General features: G+C 22.6%; 5 protein-coding genes across 5 annotated transcripts; 2 read left to right on the top strand and 3 right to left on the bottom strand.

Moving 5' to 3' along the window:
* The first annotated feature begins 1132 nt into the window (after positions 1-1132).
* LOC122857205 (speckle-type POZ protein-like) lies at positions 1133-3341 on the top strand. Its single transcript, XM_044159256.1, has 2 exons — positions 1133-1200; positions 2140-3341. The coding sequence occupies exon 2, from the start codon at positions 2141-2143 to the stop codon at positions 3149-3151; it is 1011 nt and encodes a 336-aa protein (XP_044015191.1). The 5' UTR covers positions 1133-1200; position 2140; the 3' UTR covers positions 3152-3341.
* A 403-nt stretch (positions 3342-3744) lies between these two features.
* LOC122860954 lies at positions 3745-5182 on the bottom strand. Its single transcript, XM_044165052.1, has 5 exons — positions 5015-5182; positions 4493-4641; positions 4227-4380; positions 4025-4152; positions 3745-3906 (listed from the first exon to the last, which is right to left on the bottom strand). Exons 1-5 carry the CDS (start codon positions 5070-5072, stop codon positions 3745-3747), a joined length of 651 nt encoding a protein of 216 aa, XP_044020987.1. The 5' UTR covers positions 5073-5182.
* Positions 5183-6115: 933 nt separating this feature from the next.
* On the bottom strand, positions 6116-7986 carry LOC122857063 (protein yellow-like). The gene is made up of 6 exons (XM_044159042.1): positions 7637-7986; positions 7408-7537; positions 7164-7326; positions 6646-7005; positions 6385-6567; positions 6116-6322 (listed from the first exon to the last, which is right to left on the bottom strand). Exons 1-6 carry the CDS (start codon positions 7899-7901, stop codon positions 6173-6175), a joined length of 1251 nt encoding a protein of 416 aa, XP_044014977.1. The 5' UTR covers positions 7902-7986; the 3' UTR covers positions 6116-6172.
* Positions 7987-10411: 2425 nt separating this feature from the next.
* LOC122856521 (alsin) lies at positions 10412-15461 on the bottom strand. Its single transcript, XM_044158199.1, has 3 exons — positions 14996-15461; positions 10882-14932; positions 10412-10797 (listed from the first exon to the last, which is right to left on the bottom strand). The coding sequence occupies exons 1-3, from the start codon at positions 15325-15327 to the stop codon at positions 10750-10752; spliced, it is 4431 nt and encodes a 1476-aa protein (XP_044014134.1). The 5' UTR covers positions 15328-15461; the 3' UTR covers positions 10412-10749.
* A 1305-nt stretch (positions 15462-16766) lies between these two features.
* LOC122860946 (1-acyl-sn-glycerol-3-phosphate acyltransferase beta-like) lies at positions 16767-17794 on the top strand. The gene is made up of 4 exons (XM_044165040.1): positions 16767-16909; positions 16983-17116; positions 17183-17533; positions 17634-17794. Exons 1-4 carry the CDS (start codon positions 16767-16769, stop codon positions 17792-17794), a joined length of 789 nt encoding a protein of 262 aa, XP_044020975.1.
* The last annotated feature ends 2216 nt before the right edge of the window (positions 17795-20010 follow it).

Below are 20010 nucleotides of genomic sequence, written 5' to 3'. Positions count from 1 at the left end.
ATATATATTGATAAAATGAATTCAAATGTAGATATATAAACCTGGTTGATAAAATGTTCGGACTTAATTTTTTTTTTTTGTGTTTAATTTATTTATGCATATTTTTTAGAATTTATATCAAGAAAAAAAAAGTAAGTATTTAAATAATTTAATTTAACAACGCTTTATAAAAAAATAACTTTTTTAAACTATATTTTCTGTTAAAATAAAAGAGTGTTAATTTTTAATATTTTTATTAGTGTAAAAATAATGTTATTTAAACAATAAATTCAACAAAAATTTCAAAGACTTTTTAAACAAAAATTGCACTACTACTTTTACTAGAAAAAGTTCTAAGAAAATTTCTACAAAAAATTCTAGAAAAAGTTCTAAAAAAAGTTCTCAAAATATTTCTAGAAAAAATTCTCAAAAAAGTCCTTAAAATATTTCTAAAAAAAGTTCTAGAAAAAATTCTCAAAAAAGTTCTAGAAAAAATTCTAAATAAAGTTCTAGAAAAAGTTCTCAAAAAAATTCTAGAAAAAGTTCTAAGAAAATTTCTACAAAAAATTCTAGAAAAAGTTCTCAAAATATTTCTAGAAAAAATTCTCAAAAAAGTCCTTAAAATATTTCTAGAAAAAGTTCTAGAAAAAATTCTCAAAAAAGTTCTCATAATAGTTCTAAATAAAGTTCTAAGAAAAGTTCTCAAAATACTTCTAGAAAAAATTCTCAAAAAAGTTCTAGAAAAAGTTCTATGAAAAAGTGTATTTTTTAATATGTATTTTTTTAATCCAAAAAATGGATTATTTTCAGGTAAAGGTTTTATTGTTTAAAAGAATGTTAAATTTATTGTTTAAAAAAATGTTGAATTAAATGTTTAAACAAATGTTTAAATTTCTGTCTAAATAAAAAAAAAAAATTAAGTCCGAACATTTTATCAACCAGGGTTATATATCTATATTTGAATTTATTTGATAAAATATATATATTATTGACTGTGAAATAAAAGACATTTAACGACATCTCTCGGAGTTAATAAAATTTATGAAAAAAAAAAAAAAAAAACAACCGGCCATAATTCATTCGTACTAATTAAACTCGTATATCTGTTTTTTTTTTTTAAATAAACAAACTAAGTTACTAGTAACCATGGCACCCTCAGCCGACCAGTTTCGCCGACGAACATCCTGGCTTTGATCATCATATATCTTGTACACAAAAAAAGTGAGTTTTTTTTTATTATTACTATTAATATATGCTCACAAACTATTTATTCTTATTTCAAAAGAATATTATTCTTAAATTAATTATTTTGTAAAAAACAACTAATTGTTATTTTTAATGAAAACTTTGTAATTGAAATTTTCAAATATTGTTATTGAAAATTAATACTTGAAAAACGAAAAAATTAAACGTCAATCAAATTAAATTATCGACTAGTTTTACGTTTATCTTTTTGATGAAGAAAATTTGTATCACTTTGAATTTTTAAAAAATTAAATAGCTATAGTATTTAAAAAATGATAAACCTATTATTTATTTATTTTTTGATAAACGGTTTTAAATGAGTCTTTTACTTTATTAAGTCATTTTTATATTTATTTTGTATAATTATATTTTTTTGTTTGTTGAGTTTTTTTTTAGAAGTCACAATTCGTTATCATGTCTATAATCTCAAGTTGTTATTTTAAAACTGACCTATTTAAAAAAAAAACTATTTTTTTTTTTTTTTAGATTTTTACGCATAAAATTTGAAAAATAAAAATTTTTTTACTATTAATTTTTATTATATAATTAATAATTTTAAATAATTAATATTTTTTACTTGATGACACAGCTTTATATATATATTTGATAAAAAAAAAAAAAAAAAATCGAATCCACAAGTAGTTTATCTGGAGTCCACTACTCTTATGGCGCTTTTGTATGGATGATAAATTTTTTTTTTTTCATAATGTCATTCCATGTTATCCATGTTATACTTGACATTCTTGACATCACACGTGGCGTTACTTATTAATATAATCATATGCACACAACAAACAAAGCTATCAAAATAAAGCATCAAATAAAAAAAAAAAACAGATAAATTAATAAATTCATTCAATAAACAACTCGTCATTATTAATTATTATTTTTTAAAAATTATCTCTTTGTGTGCAGGATGTCAACTATAACCAAGCAAAGTACTCAAATTTGTCAAGGACTAGATACCAGAGTAGACATATATTTATGGAAAATAAAAAATTTTAATTCAATTTGTACACAAAACTTAGAGAAGATAATTATATCACCAATATTTGGACAATCTGAAGGTTTGTGGCGTATTGGACTTTCTCCAATTTCAAACGGAACAGTATTCACAATTGGAGCTGACGTGTCAAATAAAAAAGATTTTTCACAAACTTCTTTTGAGATCACAGTAATCAATAAAAATTCTTCTACAAGTATTCAAACAAAAGAAATAAAAATTCGTCCATGTCAAGTGAAAAATAAAGCATCATATTTTTGTTCAGTACTCGATAAAAATCTTTTTGAGTTTGCTAAATTAAATCCTTCAAGTTGGCTGACTGATGATGTATTAACAATATCAATAAAACTTGTAACAGTACTTAAAAGTTTACCACCACAAATCAATCGTCCATTGATATCTGGATTATTATCATGGCTTCAAAATGAAAAATTTAGTGATATTGTTCTTGAAGTTGATGGAAAAGACTTAAAAGCCCATAAGATGATATTGTCTATTAAAAGCCCAGTATTTTCAGCAATGTTTGATTATGAATCCATGAAAGAATCAAGAGATAATCGTGTTGTCATTAAAGACATTGATGCCGATGTTGTTGAACAAATGTTGGAGTATATTTATACTGAAAAAACACCATCAAAAATTGATGATTGTGTTTATGATCTCATTGGTGCTGCTGATAAGTATCAAATTGATGATTTAAAAGAAATTTGTGAAAATAATTTAATGGGAAAAATAACAGTTGATAATGCTGTTGATACGTTAATTGTTGCTGATCGTTATGATACAAAAAAATTAAAAAACAAAGTTATTGAATTTATTAAACAAAATTTGTCAATTGTTAATTCAGCTGATTTTAAAAATTTACAACTTCAAGATGCAAATTTAGCTTTTGAAATTCTTCGAAAATTGATACTGGAAAAATAAATTTATCATACAAAAGAAAGTTAATAATAATAAATTAATAAGTTTTCTTTTTGATTATTGTTATTAATATAATTACGAATTATTTATTCTTGCTTCAAAAGGATATGATTCTTAAGTTTATTATTTTGTAAAAACAATTTAATGTCATTTTTAATAAAACTTTGAAATTTTCAAATACGATAAAAAAAAACTTTTATTACTTTGGTTTTTTATTTATTCATCATTAATTTTTATCAATTTTTTTTCTTAAATCTCAAACTGAACTTAAGGTTAAAAGTAAATCCCAATTTATATATATTATTATAATAATATATAATATTATTTCCAAAATATATTCACACTGTAAAAAAAAAATAATTAGTTTCACCATGTTACCATAGTACTGAAGGACGTTTTCGGAAATACGGTTTACTATGTTGGCATGATCATACGTTTTTATTTTAATAATGATTTTATTACAAAATAATTGTTTTCAATCGATACACGATGTCAATATTATTATCAAGTTAACCAGACTGAATTCTTACAACTATTCTATTTTTAAATTTCTGTCTTTTTTTTTTTTCAATTAAACATGGTAATTAAAAGTTTATTTAAAAGTTAAATTTCGTGTGATATAGCATACTTTCTGTACGTCCATCCAATGTTATTGAACAAGTAAAATCAACGGGAGCATCGATATATCTTGGATTGGTTATGATAAAACCTTTTCGAGGATCAAATTTAACACCATTTGTCTCATTAATTGCAAGTTCCTACAAATAAAAACAATGTAACAAAATTAGCAATAATAATAATAATAATATTAAAGTTATAATATTCTTGAAAAATATAAAATATTTCTTTATTGTATTTTATTTATTTATCAATTACCTTTGAGCCTTTAAATAATTCCACATCGTAGCATGGTGAGGTTGGTACACAAGGAACTTCCATAGAAGAGCGATCTTGAATTAGAAGTGATGTTTCAGATTCCTTCGCCAAAAAGAAACGTTCTTTTGCTAAAAATAAATAAAAAATAAATATTAGAATAATAGTTTTTAAATAAAAATAATACTTATTTTTAAATACTCACTTTTAACCCATATATGGAGCCAAGTATAATTATATCTATTGAAACATATATAATCTCCTCCATCCCACATCGATACCCTTTCTTTTTTCAAATATAATTTTGTATTGTCGTTTGATTTTTGATAACTCCTATCAAAGTAATCCGTGAATGGTACCTTGATACCAAAAAATAAAAAAATAATAAATGTCAGGTTTATAAGACAATAACAAGTTGGTTTTTGTTTTTTTTTTCAATAATTATTAATCATTAATTAAAATATAGCTTACTTGATATGGGTTCATTCGAACATTATTTATAGCAAATGCAAGAGTACTGTTGTTATTTTTATCATCTGAACATGAACATACAAGTTGATCATTTTCATTTAATACAGCTGTGTCCTTGCTTACCATTCCTGTACATTTGAAAATCAATTCTGAAAATATTTTTTTCAATATAACATTTATTATTATTTGTATCTTTTTTTTTTATTTTTTTTTCTATTTTATCATCAATATCATATAATATCAAAAAACAAAAAAAAAAAAATCACGTGAACTTGACCGCACAGAGTTGCTGTCGATGCAAGCAACTCATATACGTGGGGCCAAGTTAACGTGGTAAAAAACCATGCTATTTGCACTACTTTACAATTATATTAGTTATAATTAAACTTTAAAAATCAATTGAAAAAAAAAAAAAAAAAGTTTATTATTATTTAAATTATCCATTTTATAAGATTTATAACAATTTTATCATCTCTAATTTACCATGCTTGTAACTTAATTTAAAAAATTAATTATACTCACTAAAATCTCCTTCTAAAAACAATAAAGAAAAACACAATATTTGAAGTATCAAATTCATATTGTTTATAAATAAAATAAAATTAACACAAAATATTGAGTAGTCAACACGTGTTTATGTAGCAGGTGAGACTCTAGGATGCACTGGGAATTGGGATGCACTACATAGGGTCTAGGATGCACTGAGAAATAAGAATATGTGAGAATGTGTGAGAATATGGAACGCTTAATTGGCTTTGAGCAGCTTTGAGGGCTTTAAGGTACAAAGCAACTTTGGGTCCAGTTGGCAATACTGCTTTGCACAGATACCGATAAAAGATAATAACTAAAAATTACTCACAATCATTATTATGGTTTCCATGTTTGTGGCGGGATATTAAATGACCAGAAATTTTTTGTCGAAAACCATATTTAACATAACATAATTTAATATAAATGATTTAACATAACATGACATAACATATCATGTTCCATTCTTTTTAATTACTGCTGTTAATATATTAACAAATTATTTATTCTTTTTTTTAAATAATATTATTAAAAAATTATTCTCCACTAATTAAAAATTAATCTAGAGTAGTGAAGTAAATTAGTACTTGCATCTGTACTTAAAAATGATTTCATAAAAAATCTTAACAAATCGACAATTGATGATAAAAAACTTCAAGTTTTTTTAAACGAATAGTTAAATTTATTCATAAGGGCCATCATGAGTTAATGAATATTCAGAAAAATCAATGATAGCATTATTGAAATATAAATTCCAAAAATAACGAGATATTTATATGAAGATCATTTGTAATTTAGATAAAATATTACTTTTACAAAGACATATGAGGCAATTAAACTAAAAACAAGTGCCATTGAGTTTGTTAATCATAAATCAAAGCACGATGATTATGAAAAGAAAATGAAGCAAATAATATTAATAAAGCATTGTCAATAAATTATTGTTAAAAAAATAATATTCAATAATGTTAACAATTATTTAATTAATATTAAACTATAAATATAATAAATAAAAATATTTTATTTAAATTTTCTGTTGTTATGTTTTTTATTTTCACAATAATTATTCAGTAAATTAATTTTTAAAATTAAAAAAAAAATTAAAAAATATAAATGTTGATTGATTTTTTATATTAATTAACGAAAATAAATTTAGTAGATTTGACTATCGCAAACAGTACCAGCAATTGCTTCAGCAAATGGTATTGTAAATATTCTAAAATTAATTTCATTAAAATTAACTCCAGTTATCATAAAACTAGGCATATTGTCTTGGACAATCCAAACGATACCATTTTTTACCTAGAAAATAAATAAAATGAATATTATTATTAAATAAATATTAATTTTTTATAAATAATTACCTTGACATCAGCTGGAAATATCATTGTTTTATCATTTTTAGCAATAATACCATGATTGTCAGGTGTATATGGTAATTTTGAATTCCAACATCCAACTGCATTTTGATCAACAAGATTAAATAATTGAATATCATTTACCATTGTCTCAGCTGTTGAATGACCTTTTTTTCTTTCACCAACAACCTAAATAAATTTACATATTAAATTCTGTTTTTTTTTTTTTTATAATTCAATAAATAATTGATAAATAAATATATTTACTTTGAATGCATGATAACTATTTAATGCCAATGTTTTGTTACGAAGAATTTCAGTTGATATACTAAATTCATGAAAACTACTCAATGAATGAAAATATAATGTTCTAAATCCATAACAGGTAATTGGTGATAAACTCATACCAAATATACCTTCATCTTCCCATTGAAAATTTAATCCTCCAACTGTCCAATCACCTTTTAATGGATCAGGAAAAAAATAACCATGATGTATACGCCATGATGTATTTTCAGCCCATGAATATACAATCAAGCCATAGCCGAGTTCATCAGACATATATGCAAATGCATCATTACATCCACCCTGGCCTAAATCAATGGCAATATTTGCTATAAATGTATTCTGAAAAATTGAATAAAAAATTAATTACAATGTTAATATTATTACAGTAATGAAAAAAATAAAAAAATATCAAGTATTTACATTTGCATAACTTTTAGCTGTACATTTTTTAAATAATTGATTAAATAAAATATTTGTTGTATTGATTGAATTATTACCTGATTAGTGTCATTTGATTGGAGTTCATATTTTCGGATTATTTTATCGGTATTTAAATCAAAAACTTTTAATGTGTATGGACATACTTGAACGGTATCACTCGCATCACCAATGGTACCAGTATCAAGTACCCATAAACGATCGCACTGATCAACATGAATTCTAAATAAAAAAAAAATATTTAAATGAAATATATACAGGAAAATTATGATGTATTAATTTTTTTATTTTAATAATAAAAACCTGTATGCTGTTGTTAAACCATTTCCGCAATCACCAGCTGTATTTTGTTCCAAGCTTGGATATGGAATTAATTTTGGTGAACCACTTTGTTGTTGATCTAGATTTATGTAATTTAATGTTGATGGTATACCTGAAAATAAAATGGAATGTTTTATGAATTTATGAATTATTTATTTAATTAATAAATTAAAATTTGTATATGTGTTTATTAATTATGGAAATTACTTACCTTTTTTCCATCTTGGAACTGTTACAAAAAGTTTATTTTTCCATATTTCAATACCAACTGGAAGTCCATTTTCCGGTTGATAATTACCACTTGAAATTGTTTCATTTTTAATTGATTCATTGGGAAATTCCCAATCTAACATTTTCCATGCGAATTTTTCATGCAATTTGCCATTACCGTATGTTGGTGACCATTCGTCGTAATTACCAAAACAATTTATTATACATATTGATAAAAAAACTAATGAAATACAAAAATATTTCATGTTAAAGAAATTTTTTGTTAACAGAATAAAAAAAATAATTAGCTGCGTAAATGGTCTAACAGATAATTTTGTACCTTGTGCTGGTTCTCTTTATACTCATTTTACGAAGAGGAATGGAATTTTTTTTATTTGTATTCTTATTTACATTATCTCAGGTTTATTTTTTTTTTAAACAATAATTAACGTTTTTTGTGATTTTAGTTATTCAATTGTAATAAATTGTAAATATTTATTGAATTACGTATTTATATATTTTATGATTAATTATGTATGCTTATTATTTTATTTCTGCCATATAAGGAAAAAAGACAAAATAAAATATATATATATATATATATTGACTTTAATATATATGTATATATGTTTTATTTAGATAAAACAATTTCTATCTAAAATTAATCACTAATGGTCTATTGGGGTTTTTTTAAAATAATTGTAATAATTACAAAATTCTATTTATTTACCATTTTTTGAATATTAAATAATTATTTGGTAAATAAATATTACTTTTTTAATATTTCATAATATTGTTTTTTATCAAGTGGGTGTGTGAGTGTCTATATCAAACTAAAGATAATAATATTATAATAATTATTTGCTAAATTTTTTTATTACAATAACAACGTGATATTCAAATTTGATGAAGTGTAAATTTTTTTTTTTTTTTTTACAACTGTTTGAATATAACAGTATTTAAATTTCAAATAAACAATACATAAAAACGTAAAAATGTAAAACGTAAAGGCAAAATAATATTTTGTATACTTAATGAATAATGATAAAAAATATATTCAAATGATGCGTAAAGTTTTAGATTACAAAAAAAAAAAAAAAAGGGTCTTTGTCGTCAATAGCTAAATTGATTTTAAATAATCTACTCTATATATATTGATAATTGCTGTTTTTTATATATTTTTTTGAAATTTATTTTATAAGAAAAAGATGAAATAAAAAAAAAAAAAACCATTGTCAATAACTAGAATAATTAAAAATGATTGAATAATTATTTTTAATTCTTTGCTGTCACAATGTATTTATTTAAAGAAATTTTTTAAAAATAAAATTATAAAATAAGTTGGTGGTAAAAGTAAAAATAGCTATATTATGATTGATGGGTCGATGGAACATGTGTATCTATTTTGTATACAGTATTCTATGGATAAACTGCAGTCAAATTTTGTAAACCATACACGTGTGTTGTCTCTTAACATTTAAAAATTATATAAAATAAAAATTTAATTAATTGTTAGACGCATTCAAATTGTTAATTACTAAATCAAAGAAATAAATATTCATATAAAAATATTTATAATGTCCAGACTTTGTCCAAAAAGCAGGTAAATAATTCATTGATTCATTTAAAATTATTGTTTAATTGAAAAAGAAAATAAATATTTATAATTAATTAATATTAATTTTTGTTTATCAAGCATAACAACAATAAAAACCGAATATCTTTGTAATGGTGTCACAAGAAAAGATAGATTCATATGGATTATTGAAAATTTAAAAATAAATCAAAATTCAATAATTATGATACCATCATGTTCAATATCATCAATATTTTATACTGGTAAAAAACAAGAAAACAAATGGATTGTTAGTATTCGTTCACAACGTCCACAACGTCGTTTAAATAATTTTATTGTATTTACATTACGTCATGAAAATGATAATGTCAATAAAATTGATGAAGATAATGATAGTAATATTCCAATACCAACTTTAATGAAAATAGAATCTAAAAAAAATGATGAAATTAAGATTGAAACAAAAGCAAGTATTCTTAATTTAAAAAAGAGAAATAATACTGATGATTCATTATTGTATGAATGTTCATTACCACAATTGACTTTACAATCATTTATATCACAAAATGATTCATTAGAAATATTAATTGAGATACAAGATAGTAATGAAGATCCAACAACTTGTTCAATAATTAAATCAATTGAATTTAGTGAATATTTATTACCTCAACGTTTATCAAAATTTATATTTAATAACAAGTATAGTGATATTATTATTGATATCAACGGAACTGAATTAAAATCACATAAAATTTTACTTGCTATTCAAAGTTCAGTATTTGCAACAATGATTGATAATAATATTGATAATCGTATTATAATTAATGATATGGATATTGATATTGCTAAACAAATGATGGAATTTATTTATACAAATAAAAAACCAACGAAAATTGATAAATATGCTGATAAATTAATAGCAATTGGTCATAAATATAAAATGGATAAATTAAAAAATATGTGTGAAGATGTATTATTTAAAAAAATAACAATTGATAATTCAATTAAAACATTAATTATTATTGATTCATATGGTACTAAAAAAATTAAAGATCTAATTATTGAATATATATGTAAAAATTTAATAATACTTCAATCAAATGATTTTAAAGAATTAAAAAAAAATAATAGTTTATTGGCAATGAAAGTTTATGATCAAGCTGTTATGAAAATTTAAATGGAAATGATAAAAAAATTTCATTTTTCGGTACAAATAATTATTTTTCTCATCAATTATTATATTTTTTATTTTTCAAATAAATATTTAACAATAATAAAATAGTTTTTTTTTTTTTTAAATTTAAATAATAATCAGTGCGGAGAAATTAAATATACATTTATACATATTAATATTTAAAATTTAAACAGTTTGTTTTTTTTTTTTTTGATCAAGAAATCTGAATTATGCTCTATGAGCATAATTTAATCACATTTATTTTTATTAAGTATACATATATACACCAAAATTAATTGTCTTGTTAACTTTAAACAGTTGATATCCATGAAAATATTTATTTATTTATTTTTAAACTGTTAAATCAATCAGTCATGTCAATTTTTTCATTGAGAACTTGATGATAAGATGCCTGTAATAAATAAATAAATAAATAAATAAGTAAATAAGTAAATAAATCAATCAATAATATTATTGTTCAATAAGTAATAATTACCTTTAATGTTGAAAACATTATTCCAAGCTCACCATTTGAAACATATGGTTCCATAAAATCTTCAATTAAATTTATTTCGCTTCCTAATTGTAGTACACCAGCACGTATTACAACAAAATTAATAACTGGAAATAATTCATCCATTGACCACATGTAGACACTTCCAAAATCTTGCTGTACTTCTTTTGTAACTTTTTCAAATGTTTTTTTAATAACCATTAATTTTTCTAATGGTGAAAATGTTGTTTTTAATTGTTGTAAATTTTCAATAGCATCATTAAAATAAATATCATCTTTTTTATTCATAAAATTTTTATTCCAAAATTTTTTATCAACATCTAATAATTCCATTAATCTTTCATCATTTTGTCTATTCCATTTAATAAGTCTTTCCCAATATGCATCATCTTCTTTTTTATTATGTAATGCATATAATACAAATAATGCTGAATTAACTTGTGGTAATAATATTGGATGTAATAATCCATCAGCACTTATCAACGGTGCTTCACCATTATCAATTTTTAATACCATATCAAGACCATATTTTGGTAATGCTGGAAAAAATAAATTAACAAGTTCATAAAGACGTTCAGTTATACTTCTTATTTCACCAACAGCATGTGTTAATAATAATGGATGAACTCTAACACCACCATAACTGGCGTTAAATACACTAGCCATTTCAGATAATAACCAACCAAGTGGATGATGAACTGATGCAAATGCACCAGTTAAATAATTTTGTATTAATTCATATGATTCAACAGTTAAATCATCACGTCCAAATTTTGGTATTTTACTTAATTCATCACTTATTGATAAATCTTTATCACGATATTTTAATGATGAATTATAATTTGCGTCAATTGTTGTTTTTTGAAGTGATTTATTTATTACAACAGCAAGATTTTCCCAAATACGTTGAGTATCTGGTGATTTATCAAATGACATTAATGAACGACTTGCTGGATCAACTAAACCAAGTAATTCATAACATTGACGAAATATTGATTTCCATTTTTGATTTGGTAATACACCAATTTTACTAAATGATGGTGGTTTTGTAATATTATATTTTTTTTTATCATCATTTTTTTTATTTAATTGTAATGTTGCTATTACTTTGATATTTTCATTCCAATTACCATGTATAATACCATCAATTGTAAAGCCATTTTGTAATTCTAATATTCCTTTACCACCAAAACATCCAGCTGATTTTATTTCACCCTCATAATGTGTACCATCATCAAATACCATTAAACCATGTCCTGTCATAATGCCATTGACAAATTCACCCTCATAATAAATACCATCAAGTGTTACAATAATACCAGTACCATGTTTAAGATCATTATACCAAGATCCAAGATATTTTTCTCCTGTCATTTGATCATCTTTAATACCATAGCCATGCTTTAAACCACCTGACCAATCACCAATATATAATGATGCAATTTCAGTCATTAAATGACCCTCTTGTTTAACTCCATGTCCATGTGGTAAATCATCTTTAAACCAGCCATCATAAATATCACCATTTTCATATTGATAATGTCCAAAACCATTTTGTTTTCCATCAATCCATTCACCATCATATGTACCAACTAATGGATATTTAATTTTACCATTACCATGAATAAAACCATTGTAAAATTCACCAGTATATATTTTACCATCACGCCATTTCATTTCACCAAAACCATGTGGTTTACCATTTAACCAACGACCATTATAATGTGCATCTTTAAATAATGAATGTTTTAAAAATGTATATGATGCAGTACGTGAACGTGGTGGATTTTTACCAATAAATTTTTGTACATTTTTTTTAATAGCCATTTGAAATGCATTTAACCATTCATTTTTTTCAATTGATGTTGATGTATAAAATAAAAAATTTTTTTCTGGTGTTATCATTGATATTGTATTTTTTGATGTTTCACTATCACCAATTGATTCAATCCAAATTGTTGATAATGAATATACTGTATGATTTGATGTACCAGTTGTATGTATAAATATATCATTTAATAATATAAACCAATGACTTGTAAAACGACTGTAATTCATTATTGATAATGGATGTGTACGTGATTCACGTATTAATCTTCTTTCTGGTGATTTTTGTATATCAATTGATTTACCAAAATTATCCCAAAAATTACGTGTTATAATTGCTTCATCAAGATATATTTTTCCATCATTACACAAACGTTCCCATTTTAATTTTGCTTTTTTTAAATAATCATTATATAAATTTAATTTATTATTATTTATTATATCTAATATTAATAATAAATAATTTTTCAATTTATTAATTGGTGATTGTAATGCATTTGTTATGAGATCTTCAATTGTTATTTTTTTCCAATTATCAATTGGATAATATAGCTTACGTATATTATCTGATTGTTCAGGCATTATTTTTGCCATTTTTTTAAAGCCATCAAGGGATATTACATCACATACTGATGTAATGTAATATCTATAAACATTTGTAAATTCATCAACATTTATAATTAGCAATATTTCATATATTTTTAATTTATTATTTATATAATCATTTATACTTTTAACATTAAGTGCTGTTAATGACATTAATTCTAAATATGAATTACATAATTTTTCATATGCATTTAATTCTTTTGTTGCTGATGTTTTTTTTTGTAATTTTTTAATTAAATTTTGACTAACAATTATCATTTCTTCTAATAAACATTTTTCATTATTTATATTATTTTGATTTATTATTATATCTGGTTTATTATTTAATGAATAAATTGTAAATTTACCTGAACTTGATAAATAATTTATACTTGATGTTTCATCAATTGTATCAAGTTTTTTAATACTATCATCAACATCACCATCATGATTTTCTTGACTATTATTATTGTTATTATTTATTTTTCCAATTAAATAAATTTCTTGATTAATAATAATTAAACTGTGTTGTTCACCAGCTGATACATCTGTTGCTCTTGCATCAAAGTTTGTTTTTTTCATTGGATTTATTTGTTTTGGTGAACTTTGATGTAATGATGTGTCATTTGTAATTTGATTATAAGTATTTTTTCCCCATGAAAATACACGTCCATCGAGTGTCAATGCAAGTGTATGATATGCACCACAAGATATTTTTTGTATACCAGTATTTTGTAGTTTAGTGATGAGTACTGGTTTTGATCTTGGTACATTATCAGCAGTACCAAGTTGTCCATAATTTGTATCACCCCATGCCCATACCTCACTCGATAATAAGCTATTACCAGCATCAATAAAAGTTTTTTCATTTAAACCATGTTGTGTTGAATCATGATATTCAAATGACGAACCAATACTTGATGGTTCATCATCATTTCTAAATGAATTTTGACGTGGTGATTCTGGAGATAATGTTAATTTCATACTCATATCTGTTAAACGTATTTTATCATTATCATTACTACTCATTTGACGTGATAAATTTGTAACTTTATCACTTATTAATTTAACACCTTCACAAACAAAATTTGCAACATTTGATACATTTTGTCGTAGTATTTTTGATGAATTTGATATGTCTTCATAATTGTTATTATTATTATCATCACCAACGTCATCGCCTGAAGATGATACACGTGATAATTTTCTTGTTCTAAAATTTCTATTAACGGAGCCATTTAAATCTGTCAATTTATCACTTTTTTTATCAATTTTACTATCATTTATATGACAAAATGATTTTTCATTATCATTAATTTCATCAGTACATTTTGAACAATTATTTATATATATTTTTTCATTATCATTTTCATCATCAGTATCGTCATTTGATGTATCTGGTATTTTACGAGATATTGCAATCCAAAAATTAACACCACATGAAATACTTGATATTATTCTACCATCAAAAAATATGACTTTTTTTGGTGTATCACATTTAATATCGATTTGAGGAATATTTCCATTTGCCCATAATTCATCATTTTCTGTTATAAATAATGATGATGAATCATTAACAGCAATTGATTTAACTTTAATTAATTTTTCATTTTGTTTACATCTAAAACAAAAATAAAATAATAAAATAACAAGTTGAATTTTAATTAATAATAATATGTCTTACCCATGACTACAAAATTTGGCATTTTCCTTCAAGAAAATTGTCTCAATAATTTCAAAATTACATGGTGAAATTTTAACAACTGCACCATCATTATCATTAACAATAAATAAATACTCTGAATTACAATCAATATCAATAGCAATGAAATTAATAATATCAAATTTAACAAAATCTTCTAACTCATTAATTTTAGAGAAATAAATTTGTTTATTTGTTGTTAAAATAAATAAATAATTTTTTATATTTTTTATTTTTTTAATAAAACCATTTGGTTTTTCATCAAATATTGCATTAATTTTTTTTTCATTAATCCAAATACTATAAACAGCCATAATTAATTTTTATTGTTAAAATAAATATTTTTTTCTTAATTAAAACACAAATAACATTAATGATTTTACTGATTTTTTCTTAAAATAAGTATTATTGATTGAAACGTCACTTCAAATAACAAATAACATTAAATCTGTAAAAAATATATTAGATATTATTAATAATTTTATAAAAAACAAAATTATTTTTTAAAAAAATAAGGAAATAATACTTACATTTTTTTTTTGACGTTTAAAAATAAATCAACACTTGAATATTTTTATTATTTTTATTTTTCACTCATTTAATTAAATTTTTTTATCAACAATAACACTTATCAAGCACAATAAATTTTTTACCCATTCAATTCACCCAAACAATAACAAATAAAAAAAAAAAATCAAAATATTTCAATTGTAATGTATGTTATTGATTTGTAATTATTTAGGATAATATTTAATTATTTGTATTTATTCGAGTGACATATTTGTTGATTTAATATTTTTTTCATTTATGAAAAATAATAAATATAATCAGCTGTTTCAATTAATGAACTGACAGCTGACTAGTACCACTCTCGAAACATTCAGAGGCTAACCTAACCTTTCAGCCTCAAATGCACTCAAATGATATCGAGAGAGAAAACGACCTTCACCCAACTTGACCTTTCTCAAACTTTTAAAGATTATCTACTATGATATTTTACCTGGACACGAATATTTGCTGATTATTATTCTCAACATTATTAGTATAAATAAATTAAATTCAACTAAAATATATACTTTGTTTATATTATTATAATTATTATAAAACTTGATGTTTCTCAGTAAAATGAGATACATATTTATAAAGTTCAATTTATAATTGGCTGAATCCAATTATATATAAATTTATTTAAACTTAATTAACATGTCAAACGAAGTGGAAAATAGAATTTTCAAATTATCATTTCACTTTTTTTTTTGTTTTTATTAAAAGAAAAATTAAACTTTGATTTTATTTATTTAAAAGAATTAAAATCAAGAATTTTTTTATTTCTCAAATTCAATATGAAATATCAATATGAAATATCAATATGAATTTGATTAATTAAATAAATAAATTACATTTCTTTTTTTTAAATTTTGTATTTTCTGTATTTCTGATTTTTATTTGTTATGTTTATGAAAAGTTTGAGTTTGTAATTTGTTAGTAATTTATATAAGAAATTTTATATAATAGGTCTATTTATTTTTTTTATTCATTGAGTAAAAATAATAATAATAAACAAGTAGATATATAATGATCAATTACCAATAAATTGTTTTGAAAAAAAATAGAAAGAAAAAAAAAAATATATTGTCCGGACAGAAAATTTTATTAGTCTATAAGAAACATTTAAAAAACCAGTGTCGTTTTTATTGATAAAAAATAAACATTGTTTTTAAAAATGTTTGATATTTTTTGGTGCGTTATTTTTATGCTGGTGATAGTAATTATTTGTGTCAGAAAAAAAGTGAAATATTATTTTAAATTTGTGGTATTTTGTTTAACATGTGTTATTGCAACATCATGGCCAATTTTATTCATGTTACTTCGACCATTTGATTGGAAAAATGCCACGTGAGTATGAATAAATATTAAAATTATTTAATAAATAAATAATGCAATAATTTTTAATATTCATTTAAAATAGAATACCAGCATGGCAATTACGAAAAATGATGAAATTCATGGGTATGAATTTTATTATTCGAGGACATGAAAATATTGTTAAAAATAGTCCAGCTGTTGTAATAATAAATCATCAAAGTAGCTTGGATCTTGTTGGTAAGTCAATACGTAATAGAATAAAAAAAAAATAGATTATAAAATTTGTATCAATTTAATTTTTAGTATTGGCTGAAATTTGGGGAGTCATTGAAAATTGTATTCTCATAGCTAAACAAGAAATTCTATGGTACAGTGGTACACTCGGTTTGGCTGGAATACTTTGGGGTACAGTATTTATAAACAGAAAAAAACACAAAGAATCAGTTAATGCAATGAATAAAACTGGTGAAATAATAAATAAAAGAAAAGCCAAATTATTATTGTTTCCTGAAGGAACAAGACACTCGGATAATACACTTGGACCATTCAAAAAAGGTGCATTTAATGTTGCTATATCATCACAAGCACCAATACAACCAATTGTTGTTTCAAAATATTATTATATTGATCATGATAAAAAAATATTCAACTCAGGTAATAAGCTATGATTGGACAATGATTGTTTAGATAATATTTAACAAACAATTTATTTATTTTTTATTTTACTTTTTTTATTTTTCTTCTTTTACGTTAGGAAAAAGTTATATAACAATATTACCAGCAATTTCAACTGAAGGCATGACTAAAAATGATCTTGATACATTGATGAAAAAATCATATGATGTCATGAATCGAGAGTTTCAAAGTTTAACTAATGAAATATTAGCTAAAGTTAAACGAGAAACTAATGAATAATTTATGCAAAAACTAGTTCTTTTAAAAAAGATACAAAATAAAAAGTTGTATAAACATAAAATTGGTTTGTTTTTTTTTTTTTTAACTGGAATTTATTAAATGTTTGAAATTTTATAAAAATTAAGAACGTTAAAAATAAATCTATATTTTATTATATTTCTACCTGTTTTTCATCAATAAACATTAATTAATGTACAAATAATTTATATTAAAAAACATAAAATCGATAAAAAAATAATCAACTAAATTTAACAACTCCTATCAAAAATACTGTGAAAATGTTTATGATAATATCCAAGCCTTATATAAAGATCATTAATAATTAAGAATCACTCGCGAAATATAATTTCAATAGTATACAAAACAATATAAAATATTTATATTGAATTAAGTAATTAAATTATTAAAAATTTATAAACATAGTTTTTTCGTTACCATATAAATTTGATAACAATGTCTACAATAGTAGGTAACAGTTTTACTCAGTTGTATTATTTTATTTCAACTGTTTGCAAAAAAAGAATGAAATCGCAAACTATGTAGAAAAGTTGAGTTTAATTTAATCACTAATTTTATGAAAAATATATGATGATGTATCAACACTCGAAAAGAAAAAAACTATTACGAGTAAAAAAATATGTAAGTGCATATATTTAGTAATATAAAAAAAAAATTATTAAATAATTTAAATTATTTTTAAAGGACGAAAAATCATTTCACAGTTCAATGCGTTTAACTTTTATTGTTGCTCAAATATTTGGATTATTTCCTGTCACCAATGTCAGCAGTAAAAATTATAAAAGAATGAAATTTACTGTAAAATCATTTAAAATGTTTTATAGTTTTTTGATTCCTTTATTAATAACAGCTTTGTTGATTCAAACCATTAGGTTTGCTATTACTTCTAGAGAAAATGGTTGTGTATTTGGTGTTCCGAGTAAATATATATATCAATATATTTTAATTAAATAGGATTGAATAATTATGCGTATTAAATTAATAAATATTTGACTGTATATGTATTCGTTTTTTTATTCATTTTATTCTTTAGTTACTCATGGTGCTGCATTATCATATTTAGTATTTTATACAGCAACTATTTTAGAATATTTTACATTTTTTTGGATTTCATCAAAATGGCCGAAATTTCAAAAGTTATGGAAAACGATGGAAGTCAAATTAAACAGGTTAATAAAATTCAATTATTATATTCAAAAATGCATGTCGATTGATAATTTTAAAAAAAATTCTAATAAATAAATAAATAATTTTTTTATATTATATACAGTTTAGGAAATGATTGTCCAAAGATTTGGTGGATAATCAATAAAATTTCATTGATTATAATACCATTAATTTTGATTGAACAGTTCATTTGGGTTTGCTTAACTATTTATTCAATACAACAAGAGACATTAATAAATTGTTTAAATGATAATTCGTCATACGAATGTAAGTAAGCCTTAGGCTATAGCGTCAGTTTTTATTATTGTCATTATTAATTTGATAAATTTTAAAACAGATATACTAAATGGATTTGGTAATATTTACAAGATTGTCATCGACACATATGCTGCTTTGGCTTGGAGTTTTACTGATCTATTCATAATATTAGTTTGTTTTATTTAAATACTGATATTAAATTTGATATTATTAATAATTTATTATATTTCTGGTATATTTTTATGTATTTAAAAATTATTTTAGGTATCGACGGGTCTAGCTGAGAGCTATATATTTATGAATAAATTGGCAATGGATTGTAAGCTACAAAATGATCAGAATTATTGGACTAATCTTAGAATAAATTACAGTATTTTGAGTAATTTAGTCAAGGAAACAGATAAATTAGTATCTCCTTTGATATTTGTGTCTATTACACATAATTTATTTTGTATAAGTACACAACTTTTTTTTGGAATCACGTAAGATCATAGATTATGATAAAAATAAAAATTCAAATGAAATTTATAATCTATTGAAAATAATATTTTATATTTTTAGGTCTGAAGATACTATTATGACAGCTTTTTCTTATATTTGTTTTACATTTACGCTTGGAAAAATGGCTATCACTATTTATGCTGCCTCAAGAATTCATCAAGAATCCAAAATAATTATGCCATTAATTTATGACTGTCCACTTTCGAAATTTACTGTCGAAGTAAAAATATATATTTTTATATGGCATTATTATACGTAAAATAATAAATTGA

This window comes from Aphidius gifuensis, linkage group LG1 (assembly GCF_014905175.1).
Source record: "Aphidius gifuensis isolate YNYX2018 linkage group LG1, ASM1490517v1, whole genome shotgun sequence".
NCBI classification, from domain to species: Eukaryota; Metazoa; Arthropoda; class Insecta; order Hymenoptera; family Braconidae; genus Aphidius; species Aphidius gifuensis.
Note: the sequence above shows the minus strand (reverse complement) of the source record. Positions and strands in the feature narration are given on the sequence as shown.

What these genes read in the sequence shown, in the direction of transcription:
- LOC122857205 (XM_044159256.1), top strand. Translation starts at nt 2,141, where the DNA reads ATGTCAACTATAACCAAGCAAAGTACTCAAATTTGTCAAGGACTAGAT.
- LOC122860954 (XM_044165052.1), bottom strand. Translation starts at nt 5,072, where the DNA reads ATGAATTTGATACTTCAAATATTGTGTTTTTCTTTATTGTTTTTAGAA. An exon ending in GTTTTTAGAAGGAGATTTTA is followed by an intron (nt 4,642 to 5,014) that starts GTGAGTATAATT and finishes AAATATTTTCAG; the next exon opens with AATTGATTTTCAAATGTACA. An exon ending in GCTCCATATATGGGTTAAAA is followed by an intron (nt 4,153 to 4,226) that starts GTGAGTATTTAA and finishes ATTTATTTTTAG; the next exon opens with CAAAAGAACGTTTCTTTTTG.
- LOC122857063 (XM_044159042.1), bottom strand. Translation starts at nt 7,901, where the DNA reads ATGAAATATTTTTGTATTTCATTAGTTTTTTTATCAATATGTATAATA. An exon ending in GGTTTAACAACAGCATACAG is followed by an intron (nt 7,327 to 7,407) that starts GTTTTTATTATT and finishes TTTTTTATTTAG; the next exon opens with AATTCATGTTGATCAGTGCG. An exon ending in AATCAAATGACACTAATCAG is followed by an intron (nt 7,006 to 7,163) that starts GTAATAATTCAA and finishes TCAATTTTTCAG; the next exon opens with AATACATTTATAGCAAATAT.
- LOC122856521 (XM_044158199.1), bottom strand. Translation starts at nt 15,327, where the DNA reads ATGGCTGTTTATAGTATTTGGATTAATGAAAAAAAAATTAATGCAATA. An exon ending in GCCAAATTTTGTAGTCATGG is followed by an intron (nt 14,933 to 14,995) that starts GTAAGACATATT and finishes TTTTTGTTTTAG; the next exon opens with ATGTAAACAAAATGAAAAAT. An exon ending in TAATGTTTTCAACATTAAAG is followed by an intron (nt 10,798 to 10,881) that starts GTAATTATTACT and finishes TATTTATTACAG; the next exon opens with GCATCTTATCATCAAGTTCT.
- LOC122860946 (XM_044165040.1), top strand. Translation starts at nt 16,767, where the DNA reads ATGCTGGTGATAGTAATTATTTGTGTCAGAAAAAAAGTGAAATATTAT. An exon ending in TTTGATTGGAAAAATGCCAC is followed by an intron (nt 16,910 to 16,982) that starts GTGAGTATGAAT and finishes CATTTAAAATAG; the next exon opens with AATACCAGCATGGCAATTAC. An exon ending in TAAAAAAATATTCAACTCAG is followed by an intron (nt 17,534 to 17,633) that starts GTAATAAGCTAT and finishes CTTTTACGTTAG; the next exon opens with GAAAAAGTTATATAACAATA.